Source organism: Salvia splendens, chromosome 1 (assembly GCF_004379255.2).
Source record: "Salvia splendens isolate huo1 chromosome 1, SspV2, whole genome shotgun sequence".
In the NCBI taxonomy this organism is placed as follows: domain Eukaryota; kingdom Viridiplantae; phylum Streptophyta; class Magnoliopsida; order Lamiales; family Lamiaceae; genus Salvia; species Salvia splendens.
In genome coordinates, this window is record NC_056032.1 from 18716633 (window position 1) to 18739843 (window position 23211).

General features: G+C 34.6%; 1 protein-coding gene and 1 long non-coding RNA gene across 2 annotated transcripts; both read left to right on the plus strand.

Annotated features, from left to right (window-relative positions):
* Positions 1–10978: 10978 nt before the first annotated feature.
* LOC121804715 (rust resistance kinase Lr10-like) lies at positions 10979–12844 on the plus strand. The gene is made up of 2 exons (XM_042204354.1): positions 10979–11040; positions 11330–12844. The coding sequence occupies exon 2, from the start codon at positions 11494–11496 to the stop codon at positions 12577–12579; it is 1086 nt and encodes a 361-aa protein (XP_042060288.1). The 5' UTR covers positions 10979–11040; positions 11330–11493; the 3' UTR covers positions 12580–12844.
* A 6700-nt stretch (positions 12845–19544) lies between these two features.
* On the plus strand, positions 19545–20999 carry LOC121756283. Its single transcript, XR_006040911.1, has 3 exons — positions 19545–19623; positions 19820–19872; positions 20875–20999. It is a non-coding gene; the product is annotated as an uncharacterized LOC121756283 (long non-coding RNA).
* The last annotated feature ends 2212 nt before the right edge of the window (positions 21000–23211 follow it).

The window sequence follows — 23211 nt, forward strand, 5'->3', positions numbered from 1 at the left end:
TTTTACAAACAACAAATTCTCTGTTTGCAAGCATAACAATACAAAAGTTAATCATGTGAATTTTTTTACTTCATTTATCTTAGAACCTTTTACAAGTTTCATGGCCCGTGCATAGTGCATAGCACGGGTGGTAAAACTAGTATTTTTAAAAATAAGGATAATAACTTATCTTATACAAAAGGATAAAATGACGTTTTAGTTAGGTGCATAGTTCCAAGGGAGTTTTACAACGCCCAATCATAACATTGTTAAACAAAAACGTAAAAAAATCAAGGAATAAATCTTAAAAGGCATCGTAAATTCTTGTTGCCTAATTTTAAAATTTTGCAAGAATTCATCTTAAAATATGTCACCATAAACCTGTTAATCAAGTATCAAAACATCAATATATAATGAAAAATGAGCTACTTATACGACGATGTGGTGTATTTCGATGGTTCAATCCCCTTATTCTTCCTGGTTGACAATCTCTTGTACACTTTGCTCATGTACTTCCCAACCCCGCGGCGTGATGAACCCTCCGCAACTGGTCGAGGTTGTACATGGATGTTCTGAACAACCACTTATTCTTCATTTTCCTCTTCTCTTTCATCATTTTCTTCTTCTCTTTCATCATCATCTCCTTCTTCAACTCGTTCAAGAGGCACAAACTGATAATTTTGGAAGAATGAATCGATTGATGCTCGGGCTCCACTCCATTGCGGCATATCTTGGCTTTTTGAATATGGGCGACGATTCCAATCAGGCTCAGGTTGGCTTGGAGAAAATAGGGGATGGTCCCACTGTGATTGAGACTCATGCGTCGGATATAAAGACCACTGAGGTGGGTCATGCTCTGAATGCATCGGCTTTGGTACTACATAATCGGGATGCGGCTGCGACATCCTAAACTGTTTTGTGAAACCGTGTCCACCAGTCCGAACACTAGTCACTCCACGACGTGGTAGAATTACTTGTGGTTCATAAGGCATGACCACATCTTGGTGTTGGGAAGCCGGGTACTCCATAACATCGGCGTGGTTCGTAGACTGAAGGACATGCCTAGCAATTTCTCTAATTTGTCTCATTTTTGGGTCTATTTCTTCTTCAATAGTTAAATGCCAAACCTGCTGAAAACCCTCAACCTAGATAAAAAAAATCATACAAATATCAATACGAAACAATCTATAACACATGAAAGCATATAGTTTAATATAACAAACTTACAAGTAATCTCATTGAAGAAGCCGACTCATTCATCCCAGCAGTTGACCGTACCCCAGGTTGAGTCAGGTACGTCACTGTAATCCTGTTATACCAAGCCATATACCCCGGACTAATAGGAATGTTCATGGACATTGTTGCGGCGTCTTCGGTTGCCTGGAATCTTTCATACCTCTTGTCCCACTCCCCAATGTAGAACTGATGCGTGTTTTTACAATTGTTACCCTTCTTACCACGCCGATCATTTTTGCCCAAATGATCGGCATTTTTAGTATCCTATCTACAAATTGAAGAATATCCTGGTACCGATTAAACTGTCGGTGCACTCGTCCAGCCTCATGTGTCTCGACATAGGACCAACACACCAAGTAAGTGTCGCACAAGGAGCATCTATTCACATCATTGCAGTAGTCAGACAATATGCAATCTGCATATGGCGTCCACATAAACTACAAACCAGCAATGCAAACGCCAAATTAACTTCATAATAAATTCATAAATTAAGTCAACATTAAAATAATATTCACCTGGTCAGGTCTAATCAAGGATATTTGATCACGGTAATGCTCAACCGAAAATCTAGGAGCATTTCCTATTTGCGTAGTTCCTTTCCATCTATAAATAAAACTGATGTAAAAAAATAACCCAAGATACATAAACAAATAAATATTTAAATATATACCTGCCGCCACATGGCGTATATGGCTCGTGCACAAGTGCTCCCATGAACGACGACCTCAATGTGAGCATTCTTTCCCACGCTCATAGCTGCAGAAGCATCATAGGCCCGCCCAACTCTTTCCTCTTATCCATGGAAGCCTCGCACAGATAATGATACAGGTACGACAAAGCCGCACTTCCCCAACTAATATTCTGCACCTCGTCCGGATCCTCAAATGCATTCAACCACATAAAAGGCACCTTACACCCCGTGGTGTCTGGTAGAATGAGTCTTCCTAATAAAATTAGGGCATGGATACGTGCCCTTTGGATGTATACATATGTAGGTAGGTCATCACCCAAAGGTATCCTCGTCTAGTTGATCAGAGCGGTCATCAGCAAACCGCCTTTCTTTGTCTCTGTGTTTGTATCTGGTATCCATCCCAACAAATCTCGGCACTTGGTAGGCCAATCGGTATATCCGACATGATGGTCACGACCTGTGAAAACTCGACCGTCCGCTCTCAAGCCCCAAATGGCTTGCATATCTTGTAAGGTCACCGTCGCATCTCCAATCGGTAGATGGAAAGTGTGCGTCTCCGGCCTCCAACGCTCAATCAAAGCCGTGATAAGCTCATTGTCAACCTTTATCGACTTCCCACAATCCATCACGCCTTTGAAACCAAATAGGTCAAGCCAATACCTCACATTGTCATGAATGTCCACATCCCATGTCTTACTTTCCGTCCGACGAACTTTGAAAAGTTGTGTTGTGCCACCTTTCTGTAGTTTATTTGAAATGTGTTTTTTCTGAAGATATAGCACCGACGGATCTTCAGGTCCATATAATAACTGTCCGCTAGAACATGAAGTTTCCATCTAATCTAATAACATATTCACAAAACAAGAATTACAAACTCACATTTAAAATACAAACAACATATAAATTCAAATTCAACATCAAAACAATAAAATATTATAAACCAAATGATTCACTCCTAATCCATTGAATACTATATATTTGAAACTCCAATTCATCACAATTCATGATGTATATGGCGTAATTTACATATAATTACTAAATTAGAAATTCACAATTCATTACACTTCAATGTATATATAACTTGTGAATTATTATCACAATCAAAGTAAGTAGTCATTGCAAAAATTACCCAATATAATAAGCCAATGAATGTTAAATAAAAGATAAATTTCAACCCCTACTCTCTTCTCCAATAACAACCAAAATCACAACACCACGCATCACAAACAAATCAAAAACTATACAATATAATGAATTTCACCAATAAAATCCATTACAATTAACAAAACAACAAAACATCGACCAACATTGAACAATTTGTTATAAACCCTAATTTACAAATTTGGGAGAAACCTACACAAAATATGCAAATAAACAACAAATAAGGGAGGAATGTGGAAAGATTGAAGAAAACTTGCCGAAATATGATGGGAAATCGCCGGAAATGCCAAGAAATCGCGAAGGAATGCGTCTGCCTCTTTCTCTCGCACAGAAATGGGAGATACTGCCCTGGTCCGTCTGTTTTATGAAAATTATAGACGCATGAGCCTCATGCGTTTTACCCTAAGACGCATGACGGTCATGCGTCGTCTAATAAAAAAAAGAGACTCATGTGCAGGATGCATTTTACAGGAAGACGCATGACTCTCATGCGTCTCCTAAAAATAATAAAAAAAATAGACGACGCATTTCTCTCATGCGTCTTACACAAAAACACATGACCATGATGCGTTTCATTAACGGGAGACGCATGACCCTCATGCGTTTCTCCCAAAGCAGGAATAAAAAAAGTCTAGTACACTTATGGAATGTTAAATACAACCTAGAACAACAAAAGAATTACCCCGGTATTATGCTTATTTATAAGCTTATCACGATAATCACCTATAGTAGTACAAATTTGGGATGTACTCATATCTCAACTCAACTAAGAGGTGTCCACGATTCCGGAACCGGCAGTTACGGTTCGGAACCGTCGGTTCCGGTTTTAGAAATTGCCAAACCGGAACTGAACCGTGAGGGTGTTTTGCGGTTACGGTTACGGTTCCGAACTGAAGGTTTTCCGGCGGTTTTTTACGGTTTTTCACGGTTCCGAACCGTCGGTTTTTTGCGATTCCGGCATTGTTTCACGGTTTTCTAGAGGTTTTTGGCTATTACGGCATGGTTTCAATTTGAAAATTTTTGAACCTGAACCAAACCACGGTTCAAAAATTGACGGTTTCGGTTCGGAACCGTAACAGGCGGTTACAGTTTCGGTTTTAACCGCCGGTTCGGTAAACCTTGGGCAGGTCTAACTCAGCTATAAAACACTTGTGAGACCATTGGAATTCATAATCTAATTGTTGGATTAACATCATATGTCATCTAATAATATATATTTTTAGTCTAAATAATGTAGCTAGACTAATAATATTAGCTTTTTAGTCAATCTAAGATTTTTAGTCCAATAATATACTCTATCTGTCCCATTAAAAATGAAACATTTTCCTTTTTGGACTATCCCATTAAAAAATGAAACGTTTCCTAAAATGGAAACAACTTTATCTCTACTTTTTCATCTCTTTTACTTTACTATCTCTTCATTAACTTACAAAACAACCCTACATAAAATTAGCTGGGCTTTTTTATTATTTCAATTTCTACTTTTACTGTTTTTTATGATTTTTTTATATTTCTTACCGCTTTTATATACCAAAAATTCACGTTTTATACTCCCTCCGTCCCATAAAAACATGGGCGTGCACGAGAATTAGGACAAAATTGTTAAACTAAGATATGAGGAGAATGGTAATTAAAGTAGTGTTAGTTTATAGTGGAACATACATTATTAAATTGATAATAACTTTCCAAAAAATAGAATACACATATTTTTATGGGATGAATGAAAATGGAAAGTGCACATATTTTTATGGGACGGAGGGAGTAGTATTTTATTAATTAATTAACTTATTTCAAAATTTATTCTATAATTAAAATTTTTCTTTTAGCTATTTTTTGTGATGTTTTTATTTTTTATTTCTATACGACTATTATACACAAAATTTTCATGTTATTTCCAAAAAAATTTAAATTAATAATATTATATATATACATATCTCTAGTTTCTATATCATTTAATTATTTCTATCTTATTATTCCTCTCCCTCATATCGTAATAATGTCGCAACTTTCAGCTACGCTGACATCAAAAAATACCTTGAAATTGTTACCATGAGATTGGACCCCCTAATTACAAAATTCTGCATCAACCACTTCTCGGAAAACATCGGTGGATATTCTTCATGTATATATTTATTTAAAAATATATTGTTTAAATTACTCGGAAATTTCCTAGCACATTCTTACTGTTTTCGGAAAATTATACGCAATTGCCAAGAGCATCCCTAGTACGTTGACCGTGCTCAGAATGTGCACAGTTTCTTTAACATTCTGACTATTAGACTCATGTGCTTGGAAAGTGCTTGGTAAACAATTGTGTTTTTATAACAGTGCTCCTATACCTATCGAAAATATCAATACTAAAATACAATTGCTATGTTATAGATACGTGGAAATTTTGTTTTCCAACTGAAAACGCGTAGAATGGGAAAGGAATTTGAAAATGTCAACTACAATGGAAATTATTTTCCTTTTTATTATGTGAACGAAATTAATTTTCGACTTCAATTTTTCAAACCGACTATTAATGTCCTACAGCAACTTACAAGCGATTTCCTTGGATTATTATTTTTTTAGTGTATAAATTCCAGTTGTCTTTCAGCATTGTATCATACAATTTGTAGCATCTTCAGTTTGATAAATTCAAGAGTTCAAATTCAAGATATCTGGAGAAGAGGTTAGGGTTAGTGTTAGTGTTAGTGTTAGTGTTAGTGTCAGTGTAATAATTTACTCTCTGCAGACAAAAATTTCACTTCACTCACATATTCCAAAGATATATAGTAGAAAATGACATAAAATATATTGTGTACTCCTTCCATTTGCCATTAGACTTTCATTTATGTACGGCATGGCATTTAAGAAATATTTCTTCTGTCGTAGCTAAGATGATTCATTTCTTAATCGGCACGAGATTTTAAGAGTTATTGGCTAATGTGCTTAATTGGAAATAGTGGGAGTAAATATTAAATGGAGTGAAAAGAGAGTTGGAAAATTAATTAGAGATAGAAAAAAGTGATTGAATATATTAATTGGAAAGAGAAAGTTACTAAAAGTGTTAGTTGGGACGGGGTGTATGAAGGAATGTGGGTGAAAAAAGTAGTGTAATGTGAGACTCATTTTTATATACGTTTTATAATAAAATGTGAGTTAAATAAGTTAGTGGAATATAGGGTCTATCTATCACATATAGTAAAAATCAACCGGGACTCTTAATAGTAATCATATGGAGTATTTTCCACTGTTTTGGAAAACGGAAGTAATTTATATTGATCAAGATCTTTCATAAATTTTCTTATTTTACTTTGCGACACTTTTAATTAGTTCTCGTATGGTATAGGAGGCGCCAATCCATTTAGATTCGCAGTACGTCTCCACTATGATTATATCCTAATTTTGATTATTATATCTTATTGGAAGTTTATATACACTTATTAAGATTGATAAAGGATTGGATTTAATTGGATAAAGTATTGGATTTAATTGTAGCGACCAGAATCGTTTGTACCATTGGTGTAGTTCTCCCCGTCCCACAATAAGAGTCACTTTTACTATAAATTTGTAAATAGGCTTCACATTCAACCAACTTATTCTACTCACATTTTATTATAAAATTAATATATATATATATATATATAGGGGAGCGTTATTCTCCTATTCATCCCTTAGATCCTTTATTCTTCTTAATATGAGCCGTTAGATCTCATTCATCAACGGTACAGATGATCTGCATTATTATACTATAATGGTGCATTATTAGTCGGTATGCATTATTCAACTGAAAATCTGCATTATTAAATGACACGTGGCACCAATCTAACCGTCGGATGACAAAATCGTGAGGCTGAGATTAAAAAGAACAAAGAACAAAAGATACAAAAAGGAAATGAATACATCCCTCTATATATATATATATATATATATATATATATATATATATATATATATGATTATGTTAAGATGACAACCCTTTTTAAAGTGATAACGTACCACCAATCTCGTGCTGTCACGTGGCACGTTATCCAGCAATATTAGAGGCATATCCAACAATATTCATTTAGTATGCGTTTACAGTTGCATGATAGTAATAGGTGGATTGTTGTGTAGATTGTTGAGTATTGCTGTATAGGCATAAATGTTTCAGTTGCAGTATATATATAGATAGATTGCTTTTTTATACCATTATTTTGTTGTATAGCTAATACAACAATACTCAGCAATCCACGTAGTACTATCATGCAATCTGTAGAAATCCATCTAAAATGCTTACTATAATATTGCTGGATACACCCCTAATATTGCTGGATAGCATGCCACATGGCAGCACGATGTTGGTGGTATGTTATCACTCTAATTATGGTGGCACATTAATGCTCCCCTAGGATTGCATTAGTGTGCTAACTAATTTACAGTAATAACTAATAACCTTCAATTCTGTATATTAAAATTATCAATACAAAGACATAATTATATCAATACAACATGTAAATTTAAATATCAACACAAAGACATAAATTTATCAACACAAGAATATTGATAAATTTATGTCTTTGTGTTGATATTTTTAACATACACAATTGATATTAGTTATTACTGTAAATTAATTAGTATTTGATCACAGACCTATATATAGATGATCAAAACAAGAATGCAGTTAAATCCAGAAATACAGGTCAAATCTTGGCCCTAGGATTAGATGATCTAATGACCAATAATTAACCAAAAACACGGAAGGTCATAATTAAGCAGTTTTAGGTCATATTATAAGATTTGGTTTTAATGTCATGTTAAGATCATTCTAGGTCATTCTTTGTTAGAATGACCTAAAAATAGATTAACAATGACCTAAAAATATCCTACGCATGATATTGTTCTGCGTTTCTGTATTTAAATCTAGTTTTTCATAGATTAAAGTGAAGTCGCCGTTTTGGTCTGTGACTCTGTCCTAAAAAGAAATAGACTAGTTTTACTATTTTGGTCGTCTCCCAAAATTAGATCAAGTCTAAATATGAAATGTTTTTAATCAATTACACATCAATAAAAATGTAGACCCACAACCCCTGATACTACTTCTACTATCTTTTCCCTTTCTCTTTCATATTTTTTCATCTATGTCTTGCTTCATCAATTCCACATTAAAATTCATATCATATATAATTAGACAAAGTCTAAATATGAAATGTTTTTAATCAATTACACAACAATAAAAATGTAGACCCCACAACCCCTGATACTACTTCTACTATCTTTTCCTTTTCTCTTTCATATTTTTTTCATCTATGTCTTGTTTTATCAATTGCACATTAAAATTCGTATCATATATAATTAGACCAAGTCTAAATATGAAATGTTTTTAATTAATTACATATCAATAAAAATGTAGACCCCACAACCCCTGATACTACTTCTACTATCTTTTCCCTTTCCCTTTCTCTTTCATATTTTTTTCCATCTATGTCTTGCTTTATCAATTGCACATTAAAATTCATATCATATATACAAGTTTGTCTATTTTGATAACATTTTTTTATTTTTTATTATCATCTTCTTCATTAAACTCAACGCAAGGAGGACAGTCATTGTTATCCTTTTTTCTCTGCAATTCATCATTTCCTCGGTAATTTCAGCATCTATGGCAATTTATTCTATATCAGTATAGTTTTGATAAGGGCTTAACTTAGTTTTTGAAAATTTTAAAAATTTTTGAAGTGGGAAACTAAATAAAAAATAAATTGGGTAGGGGCTTAAGCACCTCCGTTGTGCTTAGTGTGTCCACCACTATGAGCAATATCATCAATTTTCCGGCGAAATGTTGTTCCAATCGCGTAAAATTTAATAAATTGAGTAAACGCTAGCTATTTATACTATTTTTATATGTTGAAATTTAGTATTATGAAGTTATAAAATCTGAAATTGTTGGTTGAGATAGGCCTAATTTAGTGTGTGATTTTATGTTTGATAACTTGTCGGATACGTTACGTTTGGATGTCGATAAGCATGTTTTGATTGCTATTTTGAAAGTTTAAAAACCTTGGCTTGATGATCATGAAATGACGGAATGTAAAGCTGTTCAATGTTAAATTTGGTTGGGTTTTAGTTTGATTTGGATAGAGATACAGTTATACGATGCGTAGAAATGCGTTTAGGATCGAAAAATGGAAGAAAAAAATAAGATTAGGTTGAAATCAGGAAGAGAATCGAACTGATCAGCCATGGGTTCAATATGTAGTGATTTTATTTTGATAATTTTGATATTGGATTTGGTTTCTAGACTGTCGATAACCTTTAGAATGAATTTATTGAAAATTTAAGACTTTGTTTAGTTGATTTTCGAATTCTAGGTGAATTTTTCTATGAATTTCAACTTAAAGGTCAACACACTTAGCATATAATTAGGGTGATTAAGAGTTGCAAAAAGTTCAATTTTCCGTCCAAATGTTGATCCAATCGCGTAAAATCTAATAAATCGAGTAAGCCCTATCTATCTATACCATTTTGACATGTTGAAATTTAGTACTCCATTTGTGAAGTTATAAAACCTGAAATTGTTGGTTGAGAAGGCCTGATTTAGTATGTGAGTTTATGTTTGATAAATTGTCGGATACGTAACGTTAGGATGTCGATAAGCATGTTTAGATTTCTATTCTGAAAGTTTGGAAACCTTGGCTAGATGGTCATGAAATGACAGAATGTAATGGCTGTTCAGTGTAGAATATGGTTGGGTTTTAGTTTGATTTGGATAGAGATATAGTTATACGACGCGTAAACTGCGTTTAGGATCGAAAAACGGAAGAAAAATGAAGATTAGGTTGAAATCAGGAAAAGGATAAAACTGATCAGCCAGGGGATCAATATGTAGTTATTTTATTTTGATAGTTTAGATATTGAATTTGGATTCCAGACCGTCGATAACGTCTAAATGAATTTATCCAAAATTTTAGACTTTGTTTAGTTGGTTTTTGAATTTTAAGTGATTTTTTCTATGAATTGCTAAGTTAAAGGACAACACACTTAGCATAAAATTAGGGTGATCAAGTGTTGCGGTGTAAAACAAAATGACTCCAATTAATTCAAATAATCCATTAACAGTAGCTTGTGAGTAATAGTTACAAATATAAATGAAGAATAAATAGATTATGGATTAAGTGTATAATGTATGGCTAATAGTAATAATCAGGATAATCGATTAATATTTGGAAATGAAGAGTTAAAGGTCAAAGAATTATAGAAACATGATTAATGTTAAAGCTTATGAGATTAATATGAATTGTATTGATTAGTAAGTAAAGAAAGAGGGTTCCGGGCAATAGACGATCAAAGGGAAAAGGATCCGGAGTGAACGAAACATTAAGATGGTAATAAGGCTTACGCTCATAAGTTTATAAGGTAGCATGCTCAGCACTTAAAAGCTTAATTCTGTGTGTGCTATTATATAGTTTTTGCGATTAATTGTGTACATGTGAGATGTTAGCACAGTGAGGTAAATATGGGTAGGATATGAATTGACAAACGAATTGGAGGTAAGTGGGTTAATGAGTGAACATGATAATTTATGTGTTTTGGCCATGCTTGGTCGATTACATAGTTACAGTGCAATACAAAATGATTAGTGTGCGTCCCATTTTTATTACCGAGCACATTAATGGGAATATATGATGCGATTGTCTGCCATATCATATGGTTGTAGCTATATGATATGGTTGGTAGATATATGACGTGATTTTTCTTCTTTATAATACACACGTATATATATTTTGCAAATGCTGATTTTAAATATTCGTAAAAAGGAACATATTTATGGTATTGGAATGGTGGCATCTCCGTCTTACATAAGTCGTAATATTAGTAATAATTTCGTGCAGCTTACTTTGTGTTTCTGTCATCGACATATATTATGTCATTCAACGGAGACTCTTCTCCCGTTGATGACTCTTTCAAAGGGCTCACCAATACGGCACAAACGGTATCGATTATTTCAAGTAAGTATCGGCTTTTCATTTCGAACTTCATTGCTTAGTTTTAATTGCATTGGACGACAAGCCATGAATTTATAGCATAGGCAAGAAAGGGATGGGTGAGGAGAGAAAACAAATTAGGGGATGAGTGATATATTGGATTGTCCTTGATCATTCGGTTCGGGCCATAAACTAAAAATCATTTGTCCTACATCTCTCATTTTTTTTCTTAAGGTGAACCTATGGATTTGGTGAAATCATGTTAGAGCTAGCAGAATGCATGATTAAAATGTGTACAAATTTTCCACTGTAGGTGTGGTGAGCATATTGATTGTGGGGATTGTTGTTGTGGTTGTTGTTTATGTTTGCAAGAACAGACAAAAAATAGGCAAAGAAATTGTTGATTTAAGAAGAAATGCTACGTCCACACCGCCGTCGTCAAATAGTATCCCGATTTGGGAAGCAGATGCTCCGACGATGGACAGATTCTTCAAAGAATTGGCTCAAGATAAACCGGTCCGTTTCACAGCTCAACAGCTCTATACATTCACGACCAACTACGCCGAAATATTGGGTTCCGGCGGGTATGGAAAAGTGTACAAGGGAAAATTCCCCAATGGGGTCAAAATTGCGGTGAAAGTCCTCAATAAAAGCAGCAATGATGTGAGCAAACAATTCATGGCCGAAGTTGGAAGTATTGGTAGAGTTCATCACATCAATTTAGTGAGGCTCTTTGGGTTTTGCCACGATCAGTTTATGAGTGCCCTCGTCTATGAATTCATGGAAAACGGATCGTTGGATAGGCATTTATTCGGTGAAAATCAGTTGTTGGAATGGGAGAAGTTGCACGACATCGCACTAGGCACTGCCAAAGGGATCGCGTATTTGCATGAGGAGTGTGATAAGAGGATTATACATTATGATATTAAGCCGGAGAATGTGCTTCTGGATGCAAGCTTTTCCCCAAAAGTAGCCGATTTCGGGCTAGCAAAGCTTTGCAATAGAGATGATACTCACGTTTCCCTCACAGGGTACAGAGGAACTCCGGGGTACATGGCCCCAGAGTTCATGCTCAAAAATTATCCTATAACGTACAAATGTGATGTGTATAGTTTTGGGATGTTGATGTTTGAGATAGTTGGGAGACGAAGAAACACTGAAATGAAAGGTAATAGTAGTGATAGTGTAGATTGGTTTCCGGAGCAGGTGTGGAAAGAGTACGAGAAGGGGGAGTTGATTGCGTTGGTGGAAAGTCGAGGGATTCCGGAAAACGAGAGAAGCAAGGCCGAGAGGATGTGTATGGTGGCATTATGGTGCGTGCAGGATCAGCCACAGACGCGGCCACCCATGAGTGTGGTGGTCAAGATGCTGGAAGGTGATGTCGAGATTCTACAGCCACCCAAGCCATTCAGTTACTGGTTTAAAAATACTGTGATGGGCAATTCACTTACTAGGACCACATCCAATTCTTCCACCAGCCAAGGAATGGATTCATATTGGATTAAGGAGAAACCCACTACTCCCGTTATGAACAAGTACGAAATTACCATTGCTACACTCTGACGAAAAATAAAGTTCAAGATATTACCTCCACCTCAAAATCGAGTCTTATTTTGTCATTTTAGTCTGTCTTATAAAATTAGTCAATTTTCTGTTTTTTTAAATATTTTCTCTCACATTGCCCTATGAATACTTTCGTCTCACCGTGTAACACTATCTTGAATACTTTTATATTTCTTTCTCGTACCTTAATATGTAATATTAAAACTCGTGTCATCCTCAAATATTTTATTTTGGTGAAATGCTAGTGGAAAACCAAAGAGCTTATCTTTCGAAAATTTATATGGTGATATTGTGTGTGGAGAATTCTTTTAGAATACTCGAGTAAACAAAGATTTTAAATATCATTCTCGTTATACTACTATTATAGAAATGAGATAGCTACTGTGTTAGGATTGGTATACTAAAATGTATATTTTAGCAGTTTGCACGATTATAATTGTTTGTATACGGTAAACTCTACAATCCACTTTTAACCTAAGATAAGGAGAAGTAATTATATTGCATTGGGTGCTTCTTAAATATTTAAATGTATAAGAAGCAAACAAGTCTAAATTTTTTGCACAGTAGACTGTTGTGAGTCTCGTTCACAATATGTAACACGGTCGGTGATACGCTCGGATTTTGCACTGTTTTAAGGCCCTTATTTGGTCCATTTTGAGTATCAAAGTTGCACTACACGTCCATTAATTGTATATTTTATCTATTTTGGTATTTTGACGTGTTTTGTGAAAATGTGCATATTTGAGCCAAAAAAGATAGCTAAAAGTCGAAGTTGGAAATATGGAGTTTTCATCACCAGATCGTACTTTTGCTCGAATTTTCTCCATGATGTCATCTTGTCTTTGTGCGTTTATAATTTGAGTTCTCAAATCTGGTTCCATCACTAAGGTGGCAATCCTTGCTTCCACTATTTCAAGTGTTTGTACTACTTCTAGCCCCATTTTGTCGAATTCTCGCCATAGTTCTTCTTGAGTGATCACCACTGCCAATTGCTGAGATTTTCGACTAAGAGCATCGGCTACCACATTAGCCTTGCCTGGGTGGTAGTTTATACCACAATCGTAATCTTTCACTAATTCAAGACATCTTCTCTGTCGCATATTCAGTTCCTTTAGTTCAAAGAAGTATTTGAGACTCTTATGATCAGTGAAAATCTAACATCGAACTCCATAAAGGTGGTGCCTCCATATTTTCAGAGCATGTACTACCGCGGCTAATTCCAAATCATGCGTTGGGTAATTCATCTCTTGGGGCCTCAGTTGCCGTGACGCATAAGCAATTACTTTTCCATTTTACCCAACTCATTCTTTGAGGCATTAGTATAAACTACATAGTTCGCTCTTGATTCAGGGACTGCTAACACCGGAGCTGTTGTTAATTTTTCGTTAAGTAGTTGGAAGTTGTGTTCGCATTCTGTAGTCCACACAAACTTGATGCACTTTTTAAGTTGTTGCGTCATTGGCCTAGCAATCCAAACCTACTAAATCACTGACTTCTACAAATAAAATTATGAATTTTCCTCTGCTTATGGGGATGATGTGGAAGACGCAGTTAAACGGGCCGGGTCATTTTGGATGTATTTTGTAAATGGGCCTTTCATAATTCCCTTATAAGCGCAGCCCAAACCTACTAAATCACTGACTTCTACAAATACAGATTCAATCTTTATTTCAAGAATGCTATAATCACGAAACATTTCATTAAACAATTTTTATGCAATTACATATATAAGCACTATGTTTGTATTTAATTGATAGAGCTAATAAGAAATGCATTGAGAAAATCACGTTCGCCTTAATATTGGATCATGAAATATTCTACGAAATTTGAACTGAATAAATAACATGAACACATGGTTTCGTATAAGAAGTTTAGACATTTCAAGAGTTTTAATGATTTAGAACCTCAGAAATAGAATATGAGATAGACCTAAACTTTGCAAAATAATTATGGATTTCTTTAAAATTTTAAAATAATTATGGAACTAGTTTTGGGTGCTTGAGGAGAAACACTGGATTTGCTTATTTGATCTTGAAACTGAACTCTTAATTGTTTTCTCCCCTCCTACTCCCGACTCTATTACCATATGTTTCACGAATATCGACTATTTACTTTGGAGGGCCGGCTGTGTCTTAGTGATTGTAAAAGTGGTTGCAACGTTGTTATTTGGCAGATAAGTAGCTATGTCGATAATAATTCTTGGGTAAAAGAATATACCTTTAGCTTACTACCACCTGTAGAGCTTAGATCCGTTGGACTTGTCTTCCCCATGAAATCGTTGGACAACGATGATTTGTTGTTCACACTGGATCGTGATCGCCTGTATATTTACTCCGAAAGCACTGAAATTGTCGTGTATTCTAATTTTCTGCAACACTATAACTACTCTTATTCTAGCATCACTACTTTTACCCCAAGCTTTCTTTCACTTAAAGTTATGGGGATTCAGGATGTTCAATTTCTTAAAATTTATTTTTAAAAATTCTTAAAATTTCTTTATGTGTAAATTTGCCCCTCTTCCTATAAATTTCTAGCTCCGCCTCTGGTTCAAGGAGAATATTATCATACCCACTATGATAAAGTATGATATTATTGTTGGCTTGTTGATACATACTAAGGGAAACCTGAGTAGTCTCTATTACATTATGTATAGTCTAGTGGCAGTTACACAGAGTAAACCACCTACACAACTTCTAGATGTAGACGAATCAGCCTTTTTAGCTCCAATTTCAGCTCTCAACTTCTCACTTAGTGCTAGTGGAGTGGAGTTGTCACTACCTTCACTCAAGAATCTTAAATTTGGTAAAAATATCTTTATTATATTTCGTTTCCCTAATTAAAGAGCTTCTCTATACTGAAATAAAATATTCAGGAAAAACATAAAATTACTACGAGAATATAATTATTCTCATTTTCATGACATGTGGGCAATTTAAGCAGTATAGCTTGTATTGTTGTTTGGATCCATTTGTTATTATATAAAAAAATAGAAGATGAAGGAAGGAATTAGAAAATTAGATTGAGATGAATTGGAATGAAATAAATGTAATGGAAAGGAATATTTATCGAGGGAGAAAATAAAAAAATATACTCCCTTCGTCCATAAAAATAGTCCCAGTTGTGGATAACATAGGTTTTAATAATAAATTTGTAAAGTAAGGGAGGGAAGGAAAAAAAATGTAGGTGAAGTAAGAGATAGAGACAGCGGCGAAAATGTGAATAAAGTAAGAGATAGAAGAAAATGTGAATAAAGTATGAAAGGGAAACTTTCATTTTTTAGAATTAGAATTATTTTTTGTGGACGTCACAAAATGACAAAGCGATACTATTTTTTATGAATGGAGTAAATATAATAAAATAATAAAAGAAGAATGTTGTTTGAAGATGTAAAAATTGTTGGAATGAGGAAATCAATTGATTGGAGAATAAGAAGACAAAAGATGAAGTTATGGCAAGAAATAAAGAAGGAAATCAATTAAAGATTATGGAAAATCAAATACAAAGTATATTGGTATAATTAGAATATATTTTCCATGTATATCTAGAATTAGAGCTTATAAAAGTTTGTGTAATCATTGAGAGAATTCAATTCAAGTCTAATACAATGTAGTCCATAAAGCTTTTAGTGTTTTTTATTTTCCGCATTTTACTTTTCAACATGGTATCAGAGCAGGTTCGATCAAAGGGATCATTCACTGTCTCTATATCAAAAAAAACAAAAAAAACTGATTTGTGTTCGTTCATGGTTGGATCTATCTTCTGTTGGTTGAGAAAAATCAAAACTAATAAATAGTCCAGATCTTGAATATCAGCTTGTTTATCTCAAATCTCCCGGAGACAGCCTGTTGCCGGCTTCTAACTTGGAATCCGTCAGAGGGGGAGAGGCTGTCACCAGGAAGAGGGGGTCTTCGAGGCGGTTGCCGACAGGAGAAGCTCCGAGAAAGCAATCTTGGAGTCATGGTGGCCAAGTTGAAGACTAAGTGGCCGAAGTTTACACACACCTATGAGTCGGCGGAGGAACCGCCAAAAACAGACAAGAAGGCTGCAGAGGAGCAGTCATGGAAGAGATCGAGTCTCCACCCCCAAAAGAGAAGAAAATCTAGAAGTAGTTATCCGACAGAGGGGGGAAAGGAAGTACCCTACCGGAAGAAAGGCTAGAAAGGCGATGTTGGGAAAAGCCAAAGCCAATAAGAGAAGATGAGGCATTCTTAAAGTAAATGAGAGAAGATCCAGAGATGGGAGACGCACAATGGCCGCGAAGCGTCGCCTGTTAATGAATCAGAAAACGTGACGGGAGAATTCTCACCGTTTGGAAAAGCTTGTGTCGGCTTCAAGTGGAATTCGTCACTGGGGGAGAAACTGTCATCAAAAAGAGAACCAACGATGGTGGATAATCAGTTGTCTGGAGAAGAGAACAGCCGTGAAAGAAGAAGATCAACACCCTAGCTGCTTGGTGTGGCTGCGTCTGTTATTACTATAGGGGATGCAGCAACCAAGGAAGATGAGGAGTTGATCAGTAAAATATTTGGAGCCATTGGGAAGGTTTGGACAGCCTAGGAGAAACTCATCGGACATAGTGCAGTTCCTCAAGTTCTAAGGAATTGCAAATCAGTTTCTTAATTGAAGAAGATTGAATAATGTTCCCAAATGCTCGAAGAATTGCAATAAGACTAAATGTCTTTTGCAAAAATTTGAAGAAGAGCCAAATCAAGTTAGTCAGAAAAAAATAATGAAAAGACTCCTAGATATGAGCAAAAACTGTCTAGATTAGCTTCTCGACAAGAGTCAAAACTGTCTGAATTAGCTGCTCGACAAGAGTCAAAACTGTCTAAGATGGCTCCTGGATATGAGCAAAAACTGTCTAAGATGTCTTGTGGATACGAGCTAAAACTATCTAAGATGGCTCCTTGATATGAGTTAAAACTATCTAAGATGGCTCCTGGATACGAGCTAAGACTATCTATGATAGCTCCTAAATATGAGTAAAAACTGTTTAGACAAGCTCCCGGACACGAGTTAAAACTGTCTCGATTGGCTCCTTGACACGAGTTAAAATCGTCAATAGAAAATTGAAGAACTCCTTGAAACGACTTTAAACTTTCAATGATGAATGAAGAGCTCCTTGAAACGAGTCTAAACTTTCAATAACTCTTTGATACAAGTATAAATTAACAATGATGAATTGAAGAAGCTCTATGATACATGCATAAACTATCAATGGTAATTGAAGAACTCTTAAATACGAGTATAAACTATTTATCAAACTAAAGGTCGTGCAAGTTAAGTGTCGAAAAACTCGATACTCAACTTGAGGGGGGGTGTTGGAATGAGGAAATCAATTGATTAGAGAACAAGAAGACAAGAGATTAAGTTATGGCAAGAATAAAGAAGGAAATCAATTAAAGATTATGGAAAATCAAATATAAAGGATATAGTATAATTAGAATATATATTTTTCATATATAGCTAGAATTAGAACCTATAAAAGGTCGTGTAATCATTGAGAGAATTCAATTCAAGTCTAATACAATGTAGTCCATAAAGGTTTTTGTGTTTTTTATTTTCCGCATTTTACTTTTCAACAAAAATAAATAAAAATATCATCTCTGCAACCGTTGAAGTGAATTGCCAATTAGGCTCCCTACCCTTCCCTTCTTGTCACCAATATTCAAAATGGAATGTCGCTAAAGTCTCCTATGAAATACTCCACCTGTCCCATTAAATATGCAATGTTTGCTTTTGCGCACTTGTTTTGGAAAAATTATAATAAATAACTAAAGTGATTAAAAAATAAAGTAAAAGAGAGAATAATGTAGAGGAGAGTCCCCTTTACACTATTCTCTTTTTAAGTAATTTTTTCTCTAATTTAATTATTTATTATTATTATTTTCAAAATATATGTTAAAAAGTAATGTTTCATATTTAATGGGATAGATGTGCAGTACTAATCTTTCTCAAACTTCGGTGCAAGTTTCATGAATCCCCTTTCCTAGATGTTTCCAAATATCCATAGTAACCTGTCAATTTTCATTTATTTATTTATCTTATTGATATTCTTCTGTATCCAATTTAATATTCATATGGTGTACGAAAGTTTATGTTGCGTCATACAAAATTTAAAATAATATAAGATCCAGCTGACTAATAAATGGTTGGAAGTGATTGCGTAAACCGTCCTCAAATGAAAACGCGTTCCCATCGATAGTTGTCGTATACACTCCATCCATTCAATAAAAGATTTGAATATTTATAAATATAGGGTGTGAAATTTGGACTATTATGAAAGAGTTAAATCCCAATATTAAATATTTGACGGTTACACGATTTTGTGTGCAACTATTTTAACTGTTTTTATAAATAAAATTTATTTATTATGACATCTAATCAAATTCATGGCAAAAAAATACTATAACAGCATGGACGCGTGTATATATATTTAAGGATGTATTCATATCCTTCAAGTAAATATTATTCAAACATTCAAATATATATATATATATATATATAGGGATGCATTCATTTCCTTTTTGTATCTTTTGTTCTATTATTCTTTTTAATCTCAGCCCCACGATTATATATATATACATATATATATATATATAGGGGCATTATTCTCCTATTCATCCATAAGATCCTTTCTTCTTCTTAATATGAGTCGTTAGATTATCTTAATAAACGGTCCAGATTGACGCCTCATTTTAATCTCCGCGTTGCATTATAGTGGTTATCTTACTGCATTATGAGGGTATTATGGACAAAGACTGAAAATGAACCGCCATAATTTTGGTAGTTCCGAAATTTGGGAGATTTGGAGATTTCAAATCAGGAGACGGTTCATTCTCACACATTCAATACTCTGTATTTCCTCTCCACTCTCTCCACTCGCTACCTTATCGAATAGTGTAGGCCGTCGTTTTGCTCTCATAGTGAGACCGTGAAAATCTTGACATCAATCGTCCAAGATCCCGTCTGCCACCTCCACCGGTGCTAAAGTCGAAGCCAAACCGCCAAGAACTCTCCTTTTGTATCCATCAAATCGCCCAGGTATGTTCGGAAAGGGCTTTCTGGAAGTCGTATTCAAGATTTTGTAGATACGAAAAGTAAAAATTGGAACTTCCAATATGTCGCGTCTTTTGAAATTCAGAATAATAACTTGAAAAATCCGTGTGTTATCTGTATCCGTAGAGTATTCGGTTTAAAATCGTGGATTATGCTATCTTATATCTGTTTGTTTTGACAGATTTAAAATGCCTAAACGAGGTCGTCCGCGCTCCCAACCTTTACAAGCTGCAGGTATATTTGTGTCGCTAATTGTGCAATTCAAAATCATATGTGTTGAGTGTGTGGAAGGGTAATTGCATGTCTGTTTAGTGCGCATTAGGCCATATTAAAACCGCATTGCAGATGCACTGGGTTGCATTATTGGAAAAAAATTTGATTAATGTACCAGGATTTGTTGTTGTTGTGCGAAAAAGTGGTTCCTGAATGAATTTTATATGCATTATTTTGATTTGTATGTGCATTATTTTGTTTATGAAGTGCATTATGAACATGTTTTTTGTCATAATCTGCAGTATATCATGCATTTTAGGGGTATTGTGTGTATTGTTTACGCAACTCAGTCAAGAGTACATGTATATATTATTTGGTTTGAGTAGTGCATTATGTATATATTTAAAATGTCATTATGTCCAGTAAATTATGCAATATGTAGGGCATTGTGTGTTTTAGTGACTAATCACAGGAAAGATTATATATGTGCATTACTTAGTTTAGACTGTGCATTATATACAATGATTTATGCATTATGTTGAGTATATTATGCATTAATAAGGGTATTGGCTGTGTTGGTTAAGCAACTCAGTCAAGATTATATATGTTTATTATTTGGTGTGGGCAGTGCGGTATTGATCTGTAATTATGCATTTGTTGGAGTATATTGTACATTTCGAGTGGTATTCTATATATGGGTTAATAACCTTTGTATGTAATACATGTGAATTTTTGGGTTTAGACATTGCATTATGTACCATGATATTTACATTAAGTGAAGTAAATTAAACATTATCAAAGGTAATTTGTATCTGTACTTACATTGTGAAGCAGGTAGTGTATGTATCAAATGTGCATTACTTGCCTTGTCCGACGCATTATGAGTCATTTTTAATTCATAATTTAGTATGATTTATGCATTATTTGATATGATATATGTATTAATCCTTAAAAAGCTAATAGCATTATGTATTCTGATTAATGATAATTTTCTGATGTATTAATTTGTTTGTTCCATATCAGAGAAGCAACTTAGATTATAAGTAGACGATGTTGTGGACGACGTTATTACCGTTGCGCTGGCGAAAAAGTTTAGGGATAGGTTGGCCGTGGGAGGCCCTAGTACGTCTGGAGATGATGGTGAGCAGACACAGACTAAAGGACGAAAGGGTGATCGACGGTACTGTCGACGGACCCCGTCAGAATAGTTTATGGATAGTTTTGGTACTTTTGCATTTCAGAGATTAGCCGTGACTTTGTAATATTTATGTTCTGTGATACATTGTTTGTCAAAAATGGATGTAGCTAAGGGATATGGAAATGTGCATTATTTGAATTAAACCTTTCATTATTCTTCGAGAAATTATCATTATTCAGCAATATACATTGTGCATTACGTTTTTTTAGCTCTGCATTATGTGTATGTAAATTGTCATTATTTGCAATATATTATGCATTATAGGAAGTATGGTGTATATGGGTGCATTGGTTTAATATTAATTACCATGCGTGTGTTTTTGTATTGTTTCTTAAGTACTTTTGGTAATTGGGATATTAAAGTAGTTAACTACCATTGTGGGCATCAGTCAAACAAACGTGTACATTATTTATGTTCAGGGATGCATGGTATATTAAAAGTGGATATAAATTCATCATTAGACAGATAAGTGCATTATTTGACTAAAACGTTGCATTATTTATCGAGAAATTATCATTATTTAAAATGTTGTAAGTAATACGACCTATCAATGGGCTGCATTATTTAATCAAATAAGTGCACTAATTTATTCAAACGTTGCGCCAGAATTCAGGGATGCATGTTTTATTAAATATGGATATAAATTCATCAGTAGACAGATAAGTGCATTATTTGATTACAACATTGCATTATGAACCTAAGACAACCATTATTATTTATAATATGTACATTATGTAAATCAATCAAAATTAGTCCATAGCCGCGATTATAACAAAACACTAGTTTTATAACTCAAACTAGTGGTCTTTGTTAACGTTGTTATTAATGTGTACATACTACACCCTAGCCCCTAGGCTTGTTAAACCCTTAGGGAAAACAAGAAACGTGCGTCAAACATCGAAACACGGCACAACTTAAATTAAACGGGTCAGGATAAATGTTCATTACATATCACAAATAATGCATTACAGAAACTAAACTACACATTATACTACACAAAACTGTACATTATGTATCTGTTTTAAAAAATACCTACGCGCTATGCATGTGCAGCTCGTGTATTTGGACAACGTTTTTTAGACTTAGAACATACTACACCCTAGCCTCTAGGCTTGTTAAACCCTTAGGGAAAACAAGAAACGTGCGCCAAACATCGAAACACGGCAAAACTTAAATTAAACGGGCCAGGATAAATGTTCATTACATATCACAAATAATGCATTACAGAAACTAAACTACGCATTATACTACACAATATGTAAATTATGTACATCTATTTTTAAAAAAACTACGCGCTATGCATGTGCAACCCCAGACGAATTACTACAGCTCGTGTATTTGGTCAACATTTTTTAGACTTAGAACATACTACACCCTAGCCCCTAGGCTTGTTAAACCCTTAGGGAAAACAAGAAACATGTGCCAAACATCGAAACACAGCACAACTTAAATTAAACGGGCCAGGATAAATGTTCATTACATATCACAAATAATGCATTACAGAAACTAAACTACGCATTATACTACACAATATGTAAATTATGTACATCTGTTTTAAAAACCAAATCCGGCGATGAACTGCAGGCGACGAACACAGTGTTGGAACATAAACGATATGTACCTTCTTCCATTGTTCAATTAATAACAAACACCAACGAGGCACACCCGGAAATCATCGACGAACGGTTGCAATAGACTGCACATCTACTGTTGCAATATATAAATGAACGGTTTTCTTCAATAACCAAATCCTACGACGAACTTCAGGCGCCATGATATTTGTGGAGTGCAGACGCATAAATTTTTGAAAGATACCAACCACCAACATTAATTTTAAGCAATATATATGTGCTGGCTGAGTTGCTTGCTAAGGTTTTTAGCAGTAAATTCATTATCAAAGATGAAATGTAGAGACACTGAAAATCGCAATTCGTCATATTTTCTAAGCAAAAGATAACCAATACACATTCTATAGCTTTTAAATTCAATACACACTCGAGCAATGAACAGAAAGGAAAAGCCCTAAATTTACTAATCAATTTATCTATGCCTGGCCAAAATCGGCGACTTTGAGGATTCCGTCGGCGGAAATCAGCAAATTGGAGGCCAACAAATTGAGGAAGATCTTCAACGGAGTTTAAGGAAGTTTCCATAACCAACAA

Bases quoted from the DNA above. Each gene is read 5' to 3' on its own strand.
- LOC121804715 (XM_042204354.1), top strand. From the start codon at position 11,494: ATGGACAGATTCTTCAAAGAATTGGCTCAAGATAAACCGGTCCGTTTC.